The following is a 21,436-nucleotide window of genomic DNA, read 5'->3' as shown; positions in this document are numbered from 1 at the left end:
CTCTCTTGTTCTTTGCGCTCCCTCTCTCGTTCTTTGCGCTCCCTCACTCATTCTTTGCACTTCTTTGCGCTCCCTCACTCTTTCTTTGCGCTTCTTTGCGCTCCCTCACTCGTTCTTTGCGCTTCTTTGCGCTCCCTCACTCGTTCTTTGCGCTCCCTCACTCGTTCTTTGCGCTCCCTCACTCGTTCTTTGCGCTCCCTCACTCGTTCTTTGCGCTTCTTTGCGCTCCCTCACTCGTTCTTTGCGCTTCTTTGCACTCCCTCACTCGTTCTTTGCGCTTCTTTGCGCTCCCTCACTCGTTCTTTGCGCTCCCTCAATCGTTCTTTGCGCTTCTTTGCACTCCCTCACTCGTTCTTTGCGCTTCTTTGCGCTCCCTCACTCGTTCTTTGCGCTCCCTCACTCATTCTTTGTGTGGTGTTTTTTGTTTGTGGGCGGGCCTTAGGAAGCAGCCTGCTGACTGGCTACTGAGTTTTGGAGCAACAGCTCAAGGGACCGGAAGTCGTCACGGGCTTGGAGTCGCTGTCTGTCTATTTGTTTATAATCTGACAAACTTTAGATATTTACAATTATTATGTCGGGAATGAGTTCCAGACGCATCGTGAGGAAAAGCTGTAAAAAGATTCTTCATTTGTCATGGATGTCGCATGGGCAAAGTAAGATTTTATTGAGTGCCTTTTTAGATCCCAGTGTTCTTAATTATTTATGATTTTAGTGTGTAGTTTTTATTGGTTTTATTGCATGTATACACTGGGAATGTCATCAGTCAGTCATCATCTACCGCTTCATTCTCCTACACCCTGGGAATGTATGGTGCTTTAATTGTGAAATGCCCATGCGGATGTCACCACACGGCGTTATCACCTGCACCGGTGGAGCGTCCAATTAACAGACCTTAAAAGCTCCCGGGGAGAGAAATGGCTGGAGCGAAAAAGAAGCGGAAGCAGAAGCAGAGGCAGAGGCAGAGGGAGAGGGAGAGGGATTGATCGATTGCAGTGACCATGCCGGAGCTGTCGCTAGACGGAAGAACCAGGACTAACTGTTACAAGGCCCATACAGAAGCGGGCAGAGTGATACTCTGCCCTTGTGTGTGAGTAGCGACCCACGATTGCCCATGACTCGCTGTGTGTATATAGGTGTGTTTGAAAGTACAGTGACTGCCATCTTGCTCTCTGACAGCCGGAATCAGTGCCGAGAAGACGACGGTGCGGCGTGGTGACATTGAGAGGCTGCAGGACCGAGTATAGATCGATCAACGCTTCCTTCCTTCTGACGCCCGTGTGTATGCTGCAGCCCCTGTCGCCACAGATGAATTGCTAATCTGTTTTAGTTGGACTTCCTCGACCCTCAGTTTTTAGTATCCCTTGATTTAAAACGGCTTTTATTAATTGTTTTCTACTTTTAGTTTTGTGTGTTCATAACCTGATGATATTTATTTATAATAAATATCAGTCTCCCTGCTCAACTCTATTAGTCTGCTTGGTTTGAACAGCTATTCTCTCGCCTGATTACATACCCCCCAGTAAGTTTTAATACCCTGTTTTTATTTATTCAAACAAACATACCTCACAGCCCCGTCACATGGACAAAAGATTGTTTAAGTGACTTTTATGTTTAAGTGACTAAAATCCATTTTTCCATTTTTTTGGAGTCTCTGTCAGACCTTTACTAGAAGTTAACTTCAGTTTTTGCTCCTCATGTCATTCGTCTGTACATTTATATCCGACCACAGGCTGTATATTTATTTCCAGTCAGAGTTGCTCTGGGCTCATGTTGTAGCTGAGCAGCAGCCGCGTGGGGTTTCTGTGAACTTCTGTCCTCATGTGACCTCAGTGACTCTCTCTCCTCCCCCTGTCTCCTCCCTCGTCTCCTCGGCTGCCATATTATGAACCCACGGCTCCGCCCTCCAGCCTCTGGGCTGCAGGCCAGACTGTGGCCCCGTGCCCAGCTCTGACTTGTGGAGCTGTCGGTGGGGGTTAAAGTGTGGCGTCTTATCTCCTTATGTTCTTTGTATTTTTACTCGTTCTTTGAGAACTTTTCCACTTTCTCTCTCTCTCTCACACACACACACACACACACACACACGTTGCACTTCCTCCTTCACTTGTGTGTGTGTGGCGTCTCAAACTTTCTGCTTCTGCCAATTCTGTCACACTCTTGTTTACGCTGCACTGTTTTGGTCCTGTTCCTCTCTCTCCCTCCCTCCCTCTTCTCTCTCTCTCTCTCTCTCTCTCTCTCTCTCACATCTAGCCTCTCTCTCTCTCTCTCTCGCCCACCAGTTGGTTCCTGCTCAGTGTTTGAAGCAGAGACAAAAAAAACAAGGGGAAAGAAAAAGAAAAGAAAATCTCTACATTTGGATCATTTCTCTCTCACCACTGTGAGTATCCGTCCGTCTTTACTCCCATCAAATACAGACAGACGACATATTTAATACATATGTGTGTGCTGGGTATTTGTCAACAAGTGTTTGTAGAGATGACAGAGAGAGGGGGACAGACGGACAGACGGACAGACAGATGGACAGACAGACGGACAGACGCCCTCCTCTGACACTATACCTACAGTCAGTCAGGGAGAGAGAGGGGTGTACGTGCAGGCCAGATAGTGAAGCATGGATTATAGATGTGCAGCAGCAGCAGCAGCAGCAGCAGCTGTGACGACACAGAGAAAGAGAAAGTGTTCCAGCCGGACAGTGCTCTATTCACGCCAGCAGAGCTGCTGCTGCTGCTGCTGCTGCTGCTGCTGCTGCTCACTCAGACTCCTCCAAATGTCTGAGTAAAAGCTGAATAAAAAAGTCTCTGGAAGCAGAGAATCAGAGAAAAACGTGTTTGTTTCGTGAAAAGAAGTCAAAATCGGTCCCTGAACTCCTGTCCCTGACAGAAGGTCAGCCAGGACTCTCACGTTGACCAACTGCCAATTTTTACCACCATTTTCCCATTCTGTGTCCATGTCCACGTGTGTGTGTGTGTGTGTGTGTGTGTGATAAGCCACAGAAACAGGTGAAGGGACAAAAACACTGTGAGTGAAATTTAAAAAAAAAACAACAACCTTTTCTCATCACGTTACAAAGTTAAAGTCGCACACAGAACTTTTCTCACAAACTGTCGTGGACCATGTGACCTGTGGCCGCGCGTCAAGGTCAAGGTCAAACACGCCTGACCCGCGTCACACGGTGACTTTGATGAGCTGAATCAGATTATTACACAGATTATCAGAGCAGATTATTGTTTTATCTGGTAGGTTCTCAAGATGCAAGATAAAGGAAGTTTATTGTCAATTGCAGTGCAATAAATATCTTAATTAGTCTCTTTTCCTTGACACAATACAAATAATAAATATCATGAATAATTAGAGCTGTAACAATAAGATAATATAAGATAAAATAATCATTTATTAGTCCCAAAAAAGGGACATTTAAATAGTTACAGCATTAAAGACAGTAAAAGGTAATAAATGTAATAAACATGTAAGATATAGACTATTAAGATTATAAAAATGGAATAGACTCTACTTAATACACAGTAACATGTTACTGTCTCCTCCTGTAGAAAATACATCACTAATACATCAATGACTAAATCAACCGTCAACTATTTTGATAATGGATTCATTAGTTTCAGTGTTTATTGTGTCATAAAAACAAACTATCTGATTTTTCAGGTTCTTACACATATATATTCTATATTTCCTGGTTTCTTTGCTCCATTTAACAGAGAAATCATTCAAAATAGATACAGATACTATAGTGATGGTTTATAGACTTCAATATGAGCCAGTGAATTCTCCTAAATAGGAAAGACTGGACGTTTACATGAGTGTGAAGCATTTCTTATCTGTGTTTGGTGTCTGTTGTTGAGTCAGTTGCTCGTCCAGTTCTTTCATAAGGAAACATTTGTATCATCTCCTGAAGTTAATCAATGACGAGTGACTACATACCACAGTCGTTACTAACACCTGGCAACACCTTGTTTTTTACTATCAACGTTGATTTTCATTGTTTTGTTTTTCAAATGTCTTTTATTCGATGTTTTTTGACACGGACGGATCAAACAAAGTATCTTGTTGTATTTTAAACAATGACAAAATAAGTTCTATTTTCTTTATACAAAGACGTCCAGCAAGTTGGGAACAACAACTGGTGCCATGTTCGGCTGCTCCTGACACGACACGATAATATACACAATGCGATAAGATACATGACACAATACACAACGCGATAAGATACACAACGTGATACACGATGCGATAAGATACACAACGTGATACACGATGCGATAAGATACATGACACAATACACAACGCGATAAGATACACAACGTGATACACGATGCGATAAGATACACAACGTGATACACAATGCGATAAGATACATGACACAATACACAACGCGATAAGATACACAACGTGATACACAATGCGATAAGATATACAATGTGATACATGATGCAATAAGATACACGACACAATACACAATACACAATGCGATAATATACACAACGTGATACACGATGCAATAAGATACACGACACAATACACAACGCGATGATATACACAACGTTATACACGATACGATAATATACACAACGTAATACACAATGCAATAAGATACACGACACAATACACAATGCGATAAGATACGTGACACAATGCAATAATATACACAACGTGATACACGATGTGATAAGATACACAACACAATACACAACGCGATGATATACACAACGTTATACATGATGCGATAATATACACAACGTAATACACAATGCAATAAGATACACGACACAATACACAATGCGATAAGATACATTACACAATACACAACGCGATAATATACACAACGTGATACACGATGCGATAAGATACACGACACAATACACAATGCGATAAGATACATGACACAATACACAACGCGATAATATACACAACGTGATACGCGATGCGATAAGATACACGACGCAATACACAACGCGATAATATACACAATGTGATAATATACACAACGTGATACATGATGCGATAATATACACAACGTGATACACGATGCGATAATATACACAACACAATACACGATGCGATAAGATACACGACACGATACACGATGCGATAATATACACAACATGATACACTATGCAATAAGATACACGACACAATACACAACGTGATACACGATGTGATAAGATACACGACACAATGCGATTTAAATAATAAAGTTTGTTATTATTAGGGCCCAAGCCACAAATGGCATGAATTAGTGTGAGGAGCCTGTTGTTTTCCTTCAGATTATTATTAAATCCGTGGTTTTGTGGTCATTTTTGAGAACATTAACATGCATAAAATCTCTGGCATGGAGGTCAGGTCTGGTGAAAGTGTGATATTGGCATCAATCCCGGACCTGTGCGTTGCACAAGGGGTCTATAGCGCCCCCTAAGGTGAAAACAGAGGCAAAATTGTGTTTTGGCGATTTGCACCCTACATAAATAAGATAGAGCAGATTATTCACTGGAGTGTAAAATAAGGTCATATATTGTTGGCGATTCCAGATGCTTCACCTGACGACCGGACGCGTGGGAAGCCTCCTGGCGCGGCGTATGACCGCAGCCTTGACCTCCAGCAGCGCGAGGATGGCGAGTCACGGCCACGGTAACTATTTTATCTCTGCCTCTCTCTCTCTCCACGTCCACCAGTGAAGTTACTACCTGTTCAATATGTTTCCTGTGTTTTAAAGAGGTAGAAGTGTCTCTTTTTAGTGATTATATATGTTAACATTTCTGCAGACATCTCTTGCATTTGACACCTGTCAATCAAACTTATGGGATTTACAGATTGTCTGTAAAAGTAGAACGCTAAACGTTCTTTCACGTAGAGAACTGTCGCTTTCTGGTTGAACTGTGACGGATTAAAAGGTCTAGAAGTAGAACGTGGATGATTATCTGTTGGCTGCAGCTTCAGGTGAAAGTTTACAGGTTTTTAAATAAAAGTTTGTCAGCGAGTACGAGATTTCAGGTTTTTCAATAAAAGTTTGTCAGCGAGTACGAGATTTCAGGTTTTTCAATAAAAGTTTGTCAGCGAGTGCGAGATTTCAGGTTTTAAATAAAAGTTTGTCAGCGAGTACGAGATTTCAGGTTTTTAAATAAAAGTTTGTCAGCGAGTACGAGATTTCAGGTTTTTGAATAAAAGTTTGTCAGCGAGTGCGAGATTTCAGGTTTTTCAATAAAAGTTTGTCAGCAAGTACGAGATTTCAGGTTTTTCAATAAAAGTTTGTCAGCGAGTACGAGATTTCAGGTTTTTCAATAAAAGTTTGTCAGCGAGTACGAGATTTCAGGTTTTTAAATAAAAGTTTGTCAGCGAGTACGAGATTTCAGGTTTTTCAATAAAAGTTTGTCAGCGAGTACGAGATTTCAGGTTTTTAAATAAAAGTTTGTCAGCGAGTACGAGATTCCAGGTTTTTGAATAAAAGTTTGTCAGCGAGTACGAGATTTCAGGTTTTTAAATAAAAGTTTGTCAGCGAGTACGAGATTTCAGGTTTTTGAATAAAAGTTTGTCAGCAAGTACGAGATTCCAGGTTTTTAAATAAAAGTTTGTCAGCGAGTACAAGATTTCAGGTTTTTGAATAAAAGTTTGTCAGTGAGTACGAGATTTCAGGTTTTTAAATAAAAGTTTGTCAGCGAGTACGAGATTTCAGGTTTTTCAATAAAAGTTTGTCAGCGAGTACGAGATTTCAGGTTTTTAAATAAAAGTTTGTCAGCGAGTACGAGATTTCAGGTTTTTGAATAAAAGTTTGTCAGCGAGTACGAGATTTCAGGTTTTTAAATAAAAGTTTGTCAGCGAGTACGAGATTTCAGGTTTTTGAATAAAAGTTTGTCAGCGAGTACAAGATTTCAGGTTTTTAAATAAAAGTTTGTCAGTGAGTACGAGATTTCAGGTTTTAAATAAAAGTTTGTCAGTGAGAACGAGATTTCAGGTTTTTAAATAAAAGTTTGTCAGCGAGTACGAGATTTCAGGTTTTTAAATAAAAGTTTGTCAGCGAGTACGAGATTTCAGGTTTTTGAATAAAAGTTTGTCAGCGAGTACGAGATTTCAGGTTTTAAAAAAAAGTTGTTCAGCGAGTATGAGATTTCAGGTTTTTCAATAAAAGTTTGTCAGCGAGTGTGTTGTTTAATGAATTGAATCATAAACGTTGTAGAATCCACAATGAGCTTGTGCTCAACTTTATTGAACGAGCATAATGATAACCGTGTGTTACATGTTCAGTCCCTTGGTTCTACCAGCTTACTCATGCAGTTGACCTTGTATTTACTTACATCGGTAGGTCCACCTTGTGGCCATGTCCGGAACTACAATTATATGCACTCTGCATATCATATCAGAACATCCCCCCTTCTCAGGATCTAATAACATTGATACTTACTTCAAACCTTAATCAACATACTGATACTTACTTTAAACATTGCTCAATACACAAATACTTACTTCCAACATTGAGCAATACATTAACAGTTTTAAACAACCTTTTTTTTTTTTTTTTTTTAAAACAAGAAACACAAACTTTTTTTTTTTTTTTATGTGTACTCTTTTCTTACTTTCTTTTTTTTTGTACACCTTCTTTTCTTTTTCTTTTGTTTGTTTGTTTGTGTTTTTATTCTTCAACAGTGAACCAATATTCAGTCCATACACTTACAAATCCAGTCTATCAGGTCTTTTTGTCCGGCGCCCAGATCTTCTCAGGACAGGTAATTCCGACTGAACATTGCTTGTGTCCTCCTGTGAATGTCCATCAGTGTCATCATTTGATGCTGCGCTTGCACTGACTGCATCAGCATCAATTTCAGTCTCTGTAAAAGTCTCTTTTGTTTTTAGAAGGCTGCGGCGGTTCCTTCTGAGCACGTGTCCTTCCTCAGTCTTCACTTCGTATGATCTAGGTCCGACCTCCTGGAGTACAGTTGCTTTCCTGTTCCATGCATCTTGATCCTGGATTCGTACCATGTCATCCTTGGCGAGTGGACTGAGGGGTTTCGTCGATTTGTCGAAGCGTTGTTTTTGTTTCCATTTCATGTTCTCCAACTTTTTCTGTATCCCTGTGTTGGGCTTGATGTCTGTGTAACAGGGAAGGGTTGTGCGTAATCTGCGATTCATTAACAGTTCTGCTGGGGATAAACCACATTCAAGCGGTGCAGCTCTGTAGCTTAGAAGAGCTAGGTAAGGATCTGACTTGCTGTCTGTGGCCTTTTTCAGAATCTGTTTGATGATGTGCACTCCCTTTTCGGCTTTGCCATTTGCCTGTGCATGCTGAGGACTGGAGGTGACGTGATTGAAGCCATAGTGGCTCGCAAACTGCTGCCACTCTTTGCAGTTGTAACATGGACCATTGTCACTCACTACAGTCTTTGCTATTCCATGCCGGGCAAATATGGATTTTACATGCATAATGACAGTACTGGCATTTGTGCTGGACAGCAGGGCAATTTCAGGGAAATTTGAGTAGTAATCAATCACTAACAAATAGTCCTTTCCATTGCAATGAAACAGGTCAGTTCCAACTTTCTCCCAAGGTGCAGTGGGAAGATCTGGAATCATCATGGGTTCCCTTGCCTGTTTGCTCTGGTACTTTTTGCATGTTTCACACTTTCCTGCCATGTTTTCAATGTCCTGATTAATGCCAGGCCAATACACTGAGCATCTGGCTCTCCTTTTGCATTTTTCAATTCCGAGGTGTCCCTCGTGTATCTGTCTAAGTATCTCTGGCCTAAGACTCTGTGGGATGACAAGTCTATTGTCTCTCAGTAATAGTCCGTTTGCCACACTTAGTTCTGCTCTGATGTTGAAGTATTTTGGACAGGAGCCCCTGGGCCATCCGGTAAGTATGTTTTTCATTACTGTTTGTAATTCTGTGTCTTTGTCCAATTCATCACGTACTTGTTTTGTTTTGACATCAGATACTGGCAGTGACTGAACAATCATGTTGACGTGATTTTCAATGTCTTTCTCAGTGGAGCTCGCCTCGCTCATCACTGGCGCTCGTGACAGCGTATCTGCTATCACCAAGTGTTTGCCTGGAGTGTATATTAACTCAAAATCATACCTCTGCAGCTTCATGATGAGTCGCTGGATCCTTGGTGACATCTCGTTGAGATTCTTTTTGATGATCGACACCAGAGGGCGATGATCTGTTTCGACAGTGAAAGAGGGAAGCCCATAGACATAGCAGTGAAACTTTTCTAGCCCATAGGCCAATCCCAAACATTCTTTCTCTATTTGAGCATATTTAGTTTCAGTTTTGGTCATTGACCGCGAAGCGTAGGCAACTGGCTGCCAGCTATCTCCTTCTGCCTGCAGGAGGACAGCTCCCAGGCCATCTTTCGACGCATCTGTTGAAATCTTCTGTCTCTTTTCTGGATCATAATACGCTAGCACAGGGGACTTTGTCAGAGTAGCCTTGAGAGCATTCCACTCTCGCTCATTTCTTGTTGTCCACTTGAACTCTGTGGAGTCATGGAGTAGTTCCCTCAGTGCTGAAGTTTTCACAGATAGGTTTGGTATAAACTTGCCGATAAAGTTGATCATCCCCATTATTCGGAGTACCCCTTTTTTGTCTGTGGGGCGTGGCATGCTAAGGATCGCTTGTATTTTTCTCTCATCAGGCTCAATTCCTTCAGAGGACAGCTTGTCTCCGAGGAATGTCACTTCTTGCACGCCAAACTGACATTTTGCACGATTCAATTTCAGTCCATTATCAGATATCCTGTGGAGGACTTTCGCCAGTCTCTCGTTGTGCTCTTGTAGGGTGGACCCCCATATCACCACATCGTCTATGTAGCAACGTACCCCTTCTAGGCCCTCAAGCATGTTGTCCATCGCACGATGATAGATCTCTGATGCTGAGATTATGCCAAAAGGCATGCGTAGGAATCTGTATCGACCGTAAGGCGTATTGAATGTGCAGTATCGTGAGCTTTTGTCATCTAGCTTGATTTGCCAGAATCCTTGTGCTGCATCTAACTTGGAAAAATACTTAGCACCTGCCATTTCACTTGCAATTTCCTCACGTTTCGGTATCTGGTAGTGCTCACGTTTTATGTTCCTGTTTAAATCTCCTGGGTCCATGCAAATTCTCAGTTCTTTGTTTTTGTTCTTTTTGTCTACACACACCATAGAGTTAACCCACTCCGTAGGCTCCTCAACCTTTGTGATCACATTCATCTCACACATTCTGTCCAATTCTTTCTTGAGGCGCTCCCTAAGTGGAGCTGGGATTCTCCTTGGAGCATGGATCACTGGTTCTGCATCCTCTTTCAATTGAATTGTGTATGTGTAGGGAAGGCAACCCAGTCCTTTAAATACATCAGGAAAACGTTGCACTATGGAGTCAACTGTGCTGTTGTGTGCCCTCACAGCGTCTGAACAGCTGATTTGGTAGACTCTTCTCACCAGATTCAGATTCTTTGAGGTGAGTCCTCCTAACAGTGACTCACGACCCTCAGGTACTATCGAGAACAGCACACTGTATTGTTTGTTTTTCACAGTCACTCTCAGTCTGCACTGACCTTTGCTTTCTATTTCTTTTCCGTTGTAATCTTTCAGCTGCACTGATTTCTTGAATATTTTCGGCTTTTCTTTCATAGCCCTGATTTCTGTCATACTGATCAGATTGGCTTGTGCGCCCGTGTCAATTCTCAGTGCTACCAAAGCTCCATTTATTGGCAGTGAAACAATCCAGTTTTCATCCTGTTCGTGACGCCACTCTGTGTGCCTTTTATGTGCCTCTGTGGCTTGCACTTTCTTTACATTTTCACATGACACCATGTCTATGAAGAACGTCTCACCCAGGTCTGTTTCCTCAACTACCCTCACTGGCTTTGATCTGTCTTTAGTCAGGCACTGTTTGGCGAAATGATTTTTTCCATTGCATTTTGCACATCTTTTGCCATACGCAGGGCATTGCATTGGTTCATGTTTCCCACCACATCGCTTGCAGTTTGCTGCGTTTGCGTTTTTGTTAGTTTTCTGTTGATCATTTCTTTTCATCTTATTTCTGACGACTGCAACTTTAGCGCTCTCGTGCACGACTGATGCACTCGGGTCTGCAAACGTCTTTGCATGCTGTTGTGCTAGTTCACTAGCATGGCATATCTTCTCAGCCTCAGCCAAAGTTAGCTTATCGTCTCTTAGCATCCTTTCCCTCGTCTTTTTGTCAAGTATTCCGTAAACTATCTGATCGCGGACCATGGAATCTTTAAGATCTCCAAAACCACAAGACTGTGCCTTCAGTTTTAAATCAGTCATAAAGCAATCAAATGTCTCTCCTGCCTGTTGCATTCGTGATCGGAACACGTACCTCTCGTATACAATGTTCTTTTTCGGGGAACAGTATGCTTCAAATTTCTCAATCACTTTACCGTAGTCTTCTTTGTCATCAGCCCTCTCAAACTCGAACGTATTGAACACTTCCATGGCTTGGGGACCCGCGACCGTGAGCAGAATTGCAATCTTTCTTGGCCCTGGCTTGTTGTCCATGCCCGTGGCAGACAAGTACAGCTCGAATTGTTGCTTGAAAGACCGCCAATTGCTGTCCACATTTCCGACGAGTTTCAGTCCCTCCGGTGGCCTTAACGTCTCCATCCTCGGTTATTTCGGTGGCTTGACACGAAGTTTTACTCCTGGTACCATGTGTTGTTTAATGAATTGAATCATAAACGTTGTAGAATCCACAATGAGCTTGTGCTCAACTTTATTGAACGAGCATAATGATAACCGTGTGTTACATGTTCAGTCCCTTGGTTCTACCAGCTTACTCATGCAGTTGACCTTGTATTTACTTACATCGGTAGGTCCACCTTGTGGCCATGTCCGGAACTACAATTATATGCACTCTGCATATCATATCAGAACAGCGAGTGCGAGATTTCAGGTTTTAAATAAAAGTTTGTCAGCGAGTACGAGATTTCAGGTTTTTAAATAAAAGTTTGTCAGCGAGTACGAGATTTCAGGTTTTTCAATAAAAGTTTGTCAGCGAGTACGAGATTTCAGGTTTTTAAATAAAAGTTTGTCAGCGAGTACGAGATTTCAGGTTTTTGAATAAAAGTTTGTCAGCGAGTACGAGATTTCAGGTTTTAAATAAAAGTTTGTCAGCGAGTACGAGATTTCAGGTTTTTGAATAAAAGTTTGTCAGCGAGTACGAGATTTCAGGTTTTAAATAAAAGTTTGTCAGCGAGTACGAGATTTCAGGTTTTAGAATAAAAGTTTGTCAGCGAGTACGAGATTTCAGGTTTTTGAATAAAAGTTTGTCAGCGAGTGCGAGATTTCAGGTTTTAAATAAAAGTTTGTCAGCGAGTACGAGATTTCAGGTTTTTAAATAAAAGTTTGTCAGCGAGTGCGAGATTTCAGGTTTTTGAATAAAAGTTTGTCAGCGAGTACGAGATTTCAGGTTTTTGAATAAAAGTTTGTCAGCGAGTGCGAGATTTCAGGTTTTAAATAAAAGTTTGTCAGCGAGTGCGAGATTTCAGGTTTTTGAATAAAAGTTTGTCAGCGAGTGCGAGATTTCAGGTTTTAAATAAAAGTTTGTCAGCGAGTGCGAGATTTCAGGTTTTTGAATAAAAGTTTGTCAGCGAGTACGAGATTTCAGGTTTTAAATAAAAGTTTGTCAGCGAGTACGAGATTTCAGGTTTTTAAATAAAAGTTTGTCAGTGAGTACGAGATTTCAGGTTTTTGAATAAAAGCTTGTCAGCGAGATTTAAGCTTCGATGAGATACTTTCCTTAATTCAGCTTTCCACACTGAATAAAGAAAAACAACCACTTTTGGAGGCATTTCTGACAGAGAAAATACACAGAAAACACATGTTTTAGCCACTGAAATAAGGAAATAATACAAAAACTTGATTATATATATAAATGAGGAAGTTAAAGCACTAAAGATAAGAGAGGAAAATGTCACGTGTGTCAAAATTAGACAATAGAGAAACAGAAAAGTCAGAAAATAGTATTATTGTGTATGGAATTATACATTTTAACACACACACACACACACACACACACACACACACGCTGGAGGCAGGTAGTAATAGATATACACAGTATTTTTTTGTAGAAGGAACTATGTCAAGATGAAGGAAGTTCACTGATCTGTTTCAATGTTTAGAATCTCTGTTTAATCTCTGTTCAATCTGTCTCTGGATTAAAACCACACACACAGAGAGATAATTAACTGGCTCTGAATGAATCATTTCATTATAATTTCATATTTGCCGAAGAGTCACGGATGTCGTTTTAAATAAACATTATTAAATCTAACATTAAAGCTGCAGATTCAAAGATGTTTAATTGACATTCAGATTATACTGAGTCTACAATGAGTAAATCTCTAAGAGCGTGACTGCTCAAAGCAGAGCCATGGTTCTCAAGCTGCGGCAAGTGTACCACCAGTGGTGCGCAAGCTTCCTCTGCCGTGAAAATCAGAAATACTGTTTATACCAGAGTGTGTGATCAGAGTGGAGCTGAGGGATAATTCAATTAAACAATTACAGTCACTTTTTCTCTCGCTCCATCTTAATCTAACGTCACTATACCAGTGAAGTGAAGAGGAGGATGAAGAGACAGTAATCTGTAAAAAAGTGTAAATTTTACACTCAGTGGTCAGTTTATTAGGTACAGACAGATTAGTCCCAGAATAAAGTGGCACCTTATCATAGGTTCAGAGATGGTTTTAACGAGTGAGTTTGGTCGTTCACCTTTGACCTTTGTCCTGTAAACACTAGCGATGATTGTACTGAACAGTTTCTGAAACACTGGCATTCAGAGAGAAACTGAAAATCATTGTCACACTTCATCTTCGTCAGAGTTTATATTCATAAATAAACAGAGTTGCTGTCATGTGATGATAAACACTGACAAAGCAGCTGAGCAGGTTTTTCTATAAGTGAATATTTCAAAAAAAGTGTGGAATCAGAATGAGAAAAACTGAAATTCTACTTTGTTTACTATGTTAGTCATTGATTTTTGCATATTTATTTAGTTTGCTTTCATGTTGAAACATGATGAACATGTTCTCTGACTGACCAGCAGGTGGCACTGCAGCATCACTGACACCTGCAGGTAAAGGTAAACCCTTTGTCTTACCTTTGTCCCACAGAGGTGGCAGCGAATGAGGACTTGTCTCAGCCGATGTACTGGGACAGCACGAACGTCCCTCTGCCGGACAGACGCTACAAAGTCACGCTGTCCTCTGAGGACGAGAGGCTGAAGCAGAAGGAGAAAGGACCGTGGGACCAACTGTCCAAAGAGGAGAAGCTTGCCTGTAGGACACACACACACACACACACACACAGTGAGGACACTTGTGGACATAATTAAATCCTTGGCCCCGTTAATTTAACCTTAACTGTCACAACTAAATGCCTAAACCTTAACTTAAACTTTATATTAACCTTAAACCTAAGTCTTTTAATGTTTGACAGAATGTGAGGACCAAACAAAATGTCCTCACTTCCTGTGGTTTATAAGTTGTTTGGTCCTCACAAAGATATACAGTATGTACAAGTACAAGTTTAAATACAGTTTTATATAGTTTGACTTCATTTAACAACCAATTTTAATTGTTTTTAGATCTAGAGAAGCAGAAATGTTACATACTGTATCTTTAAAACTTAACCGTCACAAGCAGGAGCCTAGGGCCCCCCTGAGTTAAGAGGGGCCCCTAAAGTACCTCTTAGCCAAAGGGCCCCCAGAGACCCCGGAAAAATCTCTGCATACACACAACAAACACTCATTTAATAGAACTGGAAGTTTGGTGATAACTACATTCAGCGATTCAGCTTTTATATTGTTCTATGTTCAAGTTAAACTGAAGCAGATTTTTAACGTTTATTCACCTTTTATAGTTTAATCTTATTGAAGTACACGTGCGTGTTACATACTGTGTCTTTAACTTCTCTCTCTCTCTGTGCAGTGTATCGTCTGTCGTTCAGTCAGACTTTCTCAGAGATGAATCAGCCGTCCGCAGAGTGGAAGACGGTCGTCGGCGCCATGTTCATCTTCCTCGGCCTCACTGGTCTGATCGTCTGGTGGCAGAAGGTCCACGGTAAAACATCTCATCACCTTTAACTCAGACGTGTGTGTTTTCAGGATTAAAAGTGACAAAGACAGAGTTTATAAAAGGAATTCAGCCGCCGTGGACCTCGTTAGTTCTAACCCCCTCCTTTTTTAATCTCTGTCAGTTTTAATTAATCCCGGTTAAATGAAGTTAAAAAAATAAACAAAAAATAACTTCTGAAATGTCCGTCCTTCCTCGTCCAGTTTTCCCGAAGCCTCCCAGGACCTTTGACGACGAGTGGCAGGCCAAGCAGCTGCAGAGGATGCTGGACATGAGGATGAATCCCATCGAGGGAATCTCATCCAAGTGGGATTATGAGAAGGGTCAGTGGAAGTAGAGAGGGAGGAGGAGGAGGAGGAGGATGCTCTGTATGCTGATGTTAAAACCACTAAAAAAGACGCAGTGACTTGTCCGTCCACTGTCCTCTCTGTGTCTGTCCACCTGTGGCCTTATCAAAATAAACTTTTGCCTTTGTCTCTGTCCCATGATTTAACTGTCTGACATGAAATCAAACAATCACTTTTCCTGTTTTAGGTCTGTTAGGATACCAAAATTATTTCTATTTGCTAAATGCCAGAATAATGAGAGAAGGATTTTTTATGACTTTCTTCAAAGTCAGAAGTTTACATACACTAAGATTATTATGCCTTTAAACAATTTGGGAAAGCCCAAATAAAGATGTCATGTCTTCGGAAGCTTCTGATAGATTTATTGACAACATCTGAGTTCATTAGAGACACACCTGTGGGTGTATGTGTTTAAGGCACACCTGAAACACACTGCTTCTTTGTGTAACATCATGGGAAAGTCAAAAGAAATCAGCCAAGATATCACAAAGAGAATTGTGGACTTGCACAAGTCTGGTTCATCCTTGGGTGCAATTTCCAGATGCCTGAAGGTGCCACGTTCATCTGTTCAAACAATTATACACAAGTATAAACACCATGGGAATGTCCAGCCATCATACCGCTCAGGAAGGAGACAGGTTCTGTGTCCCAGAGATGAACGTGCTTTGGTCTGAAATGTGCATATCAACCCAAGAACAAAAGGAAAAGACATTGTGAAGATGCTGGCTGAAGCTGGTAAGAGTGTGTCATTATCCACAGTGAAACGACTACTGTACCCACATGGGCTGAAAGGCCACTCTGCCAGGAAGAAGCCATTACTCCAAAAGAAACAAAAAAGCCAGATTACAGTTTGCAATTGCACACAGGGACAAAGACCTTCATTTTTGGAGACATGTCCTGTGGTCTGACAAAACTAAAATCAAACTGCTCAAACATAATCACCATTGTTACATTTGGAGGAAAAAGGGGGAAGCTTGCAAGCCTGAGAACACCATCCCAACTGTGAAATACGGGGGGGCAGCATCATGTTGTGGGGTTGTTTTGCTGCAGGAGGGATTGGTGCACTACACAAAATAGATGGCATCATGAGGAAAGAACATTATGTGGAAATGCTGAAGCAACATCTCAAGACATCAACCAGGAAGTTGAAGCTTGGGCGCAGATGGGTCTTCCAAATGGACAATGACCCGAAGCATACTGCTTCTGAATCAATCTGGAAATTACACCCAAGGATGAACCAGACTTGTGCAAGTCCACAATTCTCTTCCTGATATATTGGCTGATTTCTTTTGACTTTCCCATGATGTTACACAAAGAGGCAGTGTGTTTCAGGTGTGCCTTAAAATACATCCACAGGTGTGTCTCTAATGAACTCAAATGTTGTCAATAAACCTATCAGAAGCTTCCGAAGACATGACATCTTCATTTGGGCTTTCAGCATGGCATTTAGCAAATAGAAATAATTGTGGTAATCCTAACGGACCTAAAACAGGAAAAGTGATCGTTTGATTTCATGTCAGACAGTGAGAAAAAAAGCATCTGTGTCTTTTTATGTAGTGTATGTCAACTTCTGGTTTCAACTGTAAATACACACTTCTACACATAAAACACACACACATATACTGTATTATATATAAATCTACTTATATACTACTTTTAAAAAAACACGTCACACATAAAAACAGTTAACAATAAAAAACCTCCCATGTACCTCATTAAAATACACACACACCACCTTTAAAATACACACACATGAAAAAAGATAACGCCACATTTTATACATACATGTATATATATATATATGTATATGTATATATATATATATATGGATATATGTATTATATACACATATATGTATATTTATATATATACATATACATACACAAACATATGTACATACATATATATGTATGTATATATACATATATACGTGTGTATGCATATAAATAAATATATATATATACATATATACATACACATACATACATATATAAACATATATATACACACATATATGTATGTATACATATATACATGTATGTATGTATATATATATATATATACACACATACATACATATATACATACATATACACATGCATATATCTTACATATATACATATTAACAGCCATTAAAATCCATTAAAAACACACATCAATACACATACACCTCTTAACAGACATATACGGAACCATATATAAATATACTTATAGACTGTCACATAAAAACTCACACAGCTATTCATAACAACCTGCCATGTACCTCATAAAAATACACATAGCCCACATAAAAAACACATTTGATGTATATATATATATATATATATATATATATATATATATATACATACATACATATATATGTATATATATATATATATATATATATATATATATATATATATACATATATATGTATATATATTAAATATATGTGGTTATATATATCTGTGTTTTTATGTGTGATATTTGTTTGTATGTTTTGTATATGTACGGCTGATGTGTTTTTAAAAGTAGTATATAAGTAGATTTATATATGGTTCAGTATATGTCTGTTTTTAATAGGTAGATGTATGTATTTATATGTGGTAGATGTGTGTTTTTGTATGTCATTTTTTATCTGAGATATATATATATATATAGATATATATATCTCACATATAAAAAAAACCATCATATAAAAACACACTTTCACTCACAGGTAAAACATACTTATAAATACACACACATATACCACTTATAGAACACATACAGTGGTGTACACACACACACACACACCTCTCCTATCTTCAGTAGTTTGATTGACAGTGAAACACACACACACACACATCAGTGTAAATGAAGCTTTTACTTGTTCCTGCAGAGCCTGAAGTGAAAAACTGGGTCCAAACAAAGACGCTCGTGACCCGTCGTCGCCATGTGTTCATCACTAACACGAGGTTCACTGAAGGTCATTCAATCCTCTTGTAATCGTCGCTCGTTCTAAAACTGTAGAATATGTGATTTAAAAATCCCTTTATTTTACTGTTTGAATGACCTACATGTTTGAAACAAGTCAATCAGAGATGGCAACAAGCCTCTGTCGACTCCTGTGCTGAGTTACGCTAACGAGCTGAAAGACTATAGGTTGAAAATCACAATAAGGAGGAAAGAAAAGTCAAAAAAGAGGAAAAACAGGGTAAAAAGAGAGAAAAGGAGGACAACAGCAAGTTAAAGACACTAATTAGCTTTATAACTAACACATTCATTTTTATTTTATGACATTAAAAAAACAGTTTTTCCTCCTTTACATGATCTACAAGGAAGAAGAAAGTTTACTTTATCATTTTTTCCGGGGGTTTTAGTTACTCTCAGTTTATAATCGAAATGATTTTACATTGAAGAAAGGGATATTTTAAGACTTAACAAACGGCTCACCTAATAAAATAAATAATAAAAAATAGGTTTTCTGCTTTATCTCCAACCTAAAACTGAAGTTTGTCAACTGCTCCCTCTGCTGCACATTACATTACATTACATTACATTACATTACATTACATGTACACCTAACCCCATAGAGAAAATCAGCATTTTTAAGCTGATGTGGACACAGGAGCTGCTTCCTTTGTTCACTTGTGTCACTCAAGTAAATCTAAACAAAGAAGTGATAAAGTGACACATGTGAACGTATTAACGGAGGCAGCAGTGGATGAAATACTCGTGTGTGCTATCGTGTAAAATTGCTATTTACTTAATGAACTTTGGTGCAGGGGAATCAACACTTTACAAACTCCAGTTTTCAGTCAAAAAAATGATAAAATAGCATATATATGTATATGTATATATATATACATATACATATATATTCTTTAAAATATTGTGGATTATATTAGGTGAGCCTTTAGTTAAGTGGATAAAAACACTTTGTGTTATGTTTTCCGTGTCTTAAACTGGCCAATTATGTGCAAAAACCTTGAATTGTGCCTTTAGTTGATTGCCTGCAGCGCCACCATGAGGTTACTTGTAAAACATCCACGTTGTGAGATTCTCAGGTAAAAAACTGGAGCAGAAGTGAACGTACTGCTCCTTTAAAAAAAGAGACCAGACCAACTTCCAACATGAGCTTTTATTTTATTTTAATGTTTTTTACAGTGCAGTTCTAAAACATACACACAGACCACCGGACATGGTTACCATGGTGACCATCTTTGACTAGACTCTCAAAAACCCAACAAAGACGCACCAGAGACCAAACTTTGTGAAAATATTCTCCGTCTTAATCTTAGTCTGCATGGTTTTTGTCCTTCTATAGTCGCAGTCCGAGATAATCCTAAGGAATAAAAACACAACAAATGTCAACGCACGTCAACGCAAACATGGAGTTTTAAGGCCATTCGAAGGGGCACAATTTACAACAAATATAAATAATGTTTGTTTTAAATAGGTCACTAAGCTAATGTACTATGCTAATCAGTTTAAATAGCTAGCATGTATATATATATACATACATATACATGTATATATGTAGTGTATATAGGGACGAGCCACTGCCTTTTTTTTGTGTCATTTTGTGCCTCCTTCACACACTCACACACACATTAATGTGGGGGCACGGGAACTTTGTTTAAAGGTCCAGTGTGTAACTTCTGTCAGCACCAATGATTTTTTTAATAAACAAAAATGTGCTCAAACAAGTTTATAATCACAGTTCGTAGCTTCACAGCTTCGTGTTTCTACGGTGGCCCACAAGGACGATGTAAACAAAGAAGAAAAGGTTCATTTATTGTACTAGACGAAAAAACAGGATCCACCTGATGCTTAAACCACAAAGTAGGTGAGTGGATAAGTTGCAATCTGCAATATCAACAGTAGGGGTCACCAACTCTTACACACTGGATCTAAACCATTTAGTTTTGCAGCCGTTTATAAGTAATTTGAGCAAAGGTCTCTGTGTTTCTACGGTGGCCCACAAGGACAAACTATAGCACAATGTGTGCGCTTACTATGTAAACAAAGAAGAAAAGCCTTCATTTCTGGTATGTGAAGGCCACCGTAGTTTCCTGACATGCTTGGGAAGTGAGTGAGTCCTCTGTTGTGAGTCCTCTGTTTGTTGCAACCTGCAGTTTCACCACTAGGTGTCCCTAACTGTTACATATATATTAGTAAAAGAATGGGTTACACCTGATGCTTAAACAACAAAGAAGAACATACAGTATCTAACGGACAGAAAACACCATCCTTTCAGGTATGCAAAGGCCACCGTAATTACACAAGAAAAGGGGGCGGGGTGAGTGGAAAAGTTGTAATCTGCAGTCTCACCACGAGGTGTCACTAATAACATCTTACACACTGGACCTTTAAAGTGTGAGCAGAGAAAAGCCTTACTAGAAAAATATATCTGCGTGTGTGTGCGTGAGTTTCTATATAAATATAAAGTGTGACGTATGAGAGCAGACTACGCAGCGTGTTGTTGTTGTTGTTGTTGTTGTTGTTGTTGTTTTATAGTTAAAGTGAATGATGAATGAAAAACAACAAAGTGGACACTGATGGAGAGAGATGATCTGCAGCGTGGACACACACACACACACACACACACACACGCACACACACTGTGGTGTTATATGTACATAAACACATTCTGCTGATTTGTTGATTATCGTCGTACATTCAGTAAATAAGACATGTAAGTAATGCAGTAGCTGGTGTTTGACCACAGGGGGGCAGTAGATACAACATGTGTAATGTCAGTATTTTACATCTGGATCAGTCACTTACACCTGAAAAAGGTGGTCGTTTTTGAACTTTATTAGTTAAATATGCAAATGAAGACTTTTATCAGTTTCCACTTGTCACTTGTGCTCTTTAGTATCAGTTAAGATCCTCTTATATTAACTGTATTGTTGACGTCTGCACTGTTGTAACTTGATGAAATCAAAGCACAGTTTCCAGTCGTATTTCCCGACTGAAAAGTCAACTGTGCAAATTCTCAGAAACTCAGCAGCTGCTGCTGCCTCGTGTGGTCACTTTGTG

The 21,436-nt window shown here is 39.6% G+C and overlaps 1 protein-coding gene across 1 annotated transcript; it reads left to right on the top strand.

The window, feature by feature from the left end:
* Window positions 1–2,010: 2,010 nt before the first annotated feature.
* On the top strand, window positions 2,011–15,554 carry LOC131469278 (cytochrome c oxidase subunit 4 isoform 2, mitochondrial). Its single transcript, XM_058644271.1, has 5 exons — window positions 2,011–2,374; window positions 5,538–5,637; window positions 14,121–14,285; window positions 14,937–15,068; window positions 15,284–15,554. Exons 2-5 carry the CDS (start codon window positions 5,538–5,540, stop codon window positions 15,415–15,417), a joined length of 531 nt encoding a protein of 176 aa, XP_058500254.1. The 5' UTR covers window positions 2,011–2,374; the 3' UTR covers window positions 15,418–15,554.
* Window positions 15,555–21,436: the final 5,882 nt, after the last annotated feature.

The sequence above is a fragment of the Solea solea genome, chromosome 11, assembly GCF_958295425.1.
Source record: "Solea solea chromosome 11, fSolSol10.1, whole genome shotgun sequence".
In the NCBI taxonomy this organism is placed as follows: Eukaryota; Metazoa; Chordata; class Actinopteri; order Pleuronectiformes; family Soleidae; genus Solea; species Solea solea.
Note: the sequence above shows the minus strand (reverse complement) of the source record. Positions and strands in the feature narration are given on the sequence as shown.

Bases quoted from the DNA above. Each gene is read 5' to 3' on its own strand.
- LOC131469278 (XM_058644271.1), top strand. From the start codon at position 5,538: ATGCTTCACCTGACGACCGGACGCGTGGGAAGCCTCCTGGCGCGGCGT. The intron at 5,638-14,120 runs GTAACTATTTTA...TTTGTCCCACAG, and splicing joins GATGGCGAGTCACGGCCACG to AGGTGGCAGCGAATGAGGAC. The intron at 14,286-14,936 runs GTAGGACACACA...CTCTCTGTGCAG, and splicing joins CAAAGAGGAGAAGCTTGCCT to TGTATCGTCTGTCGTTCAGT.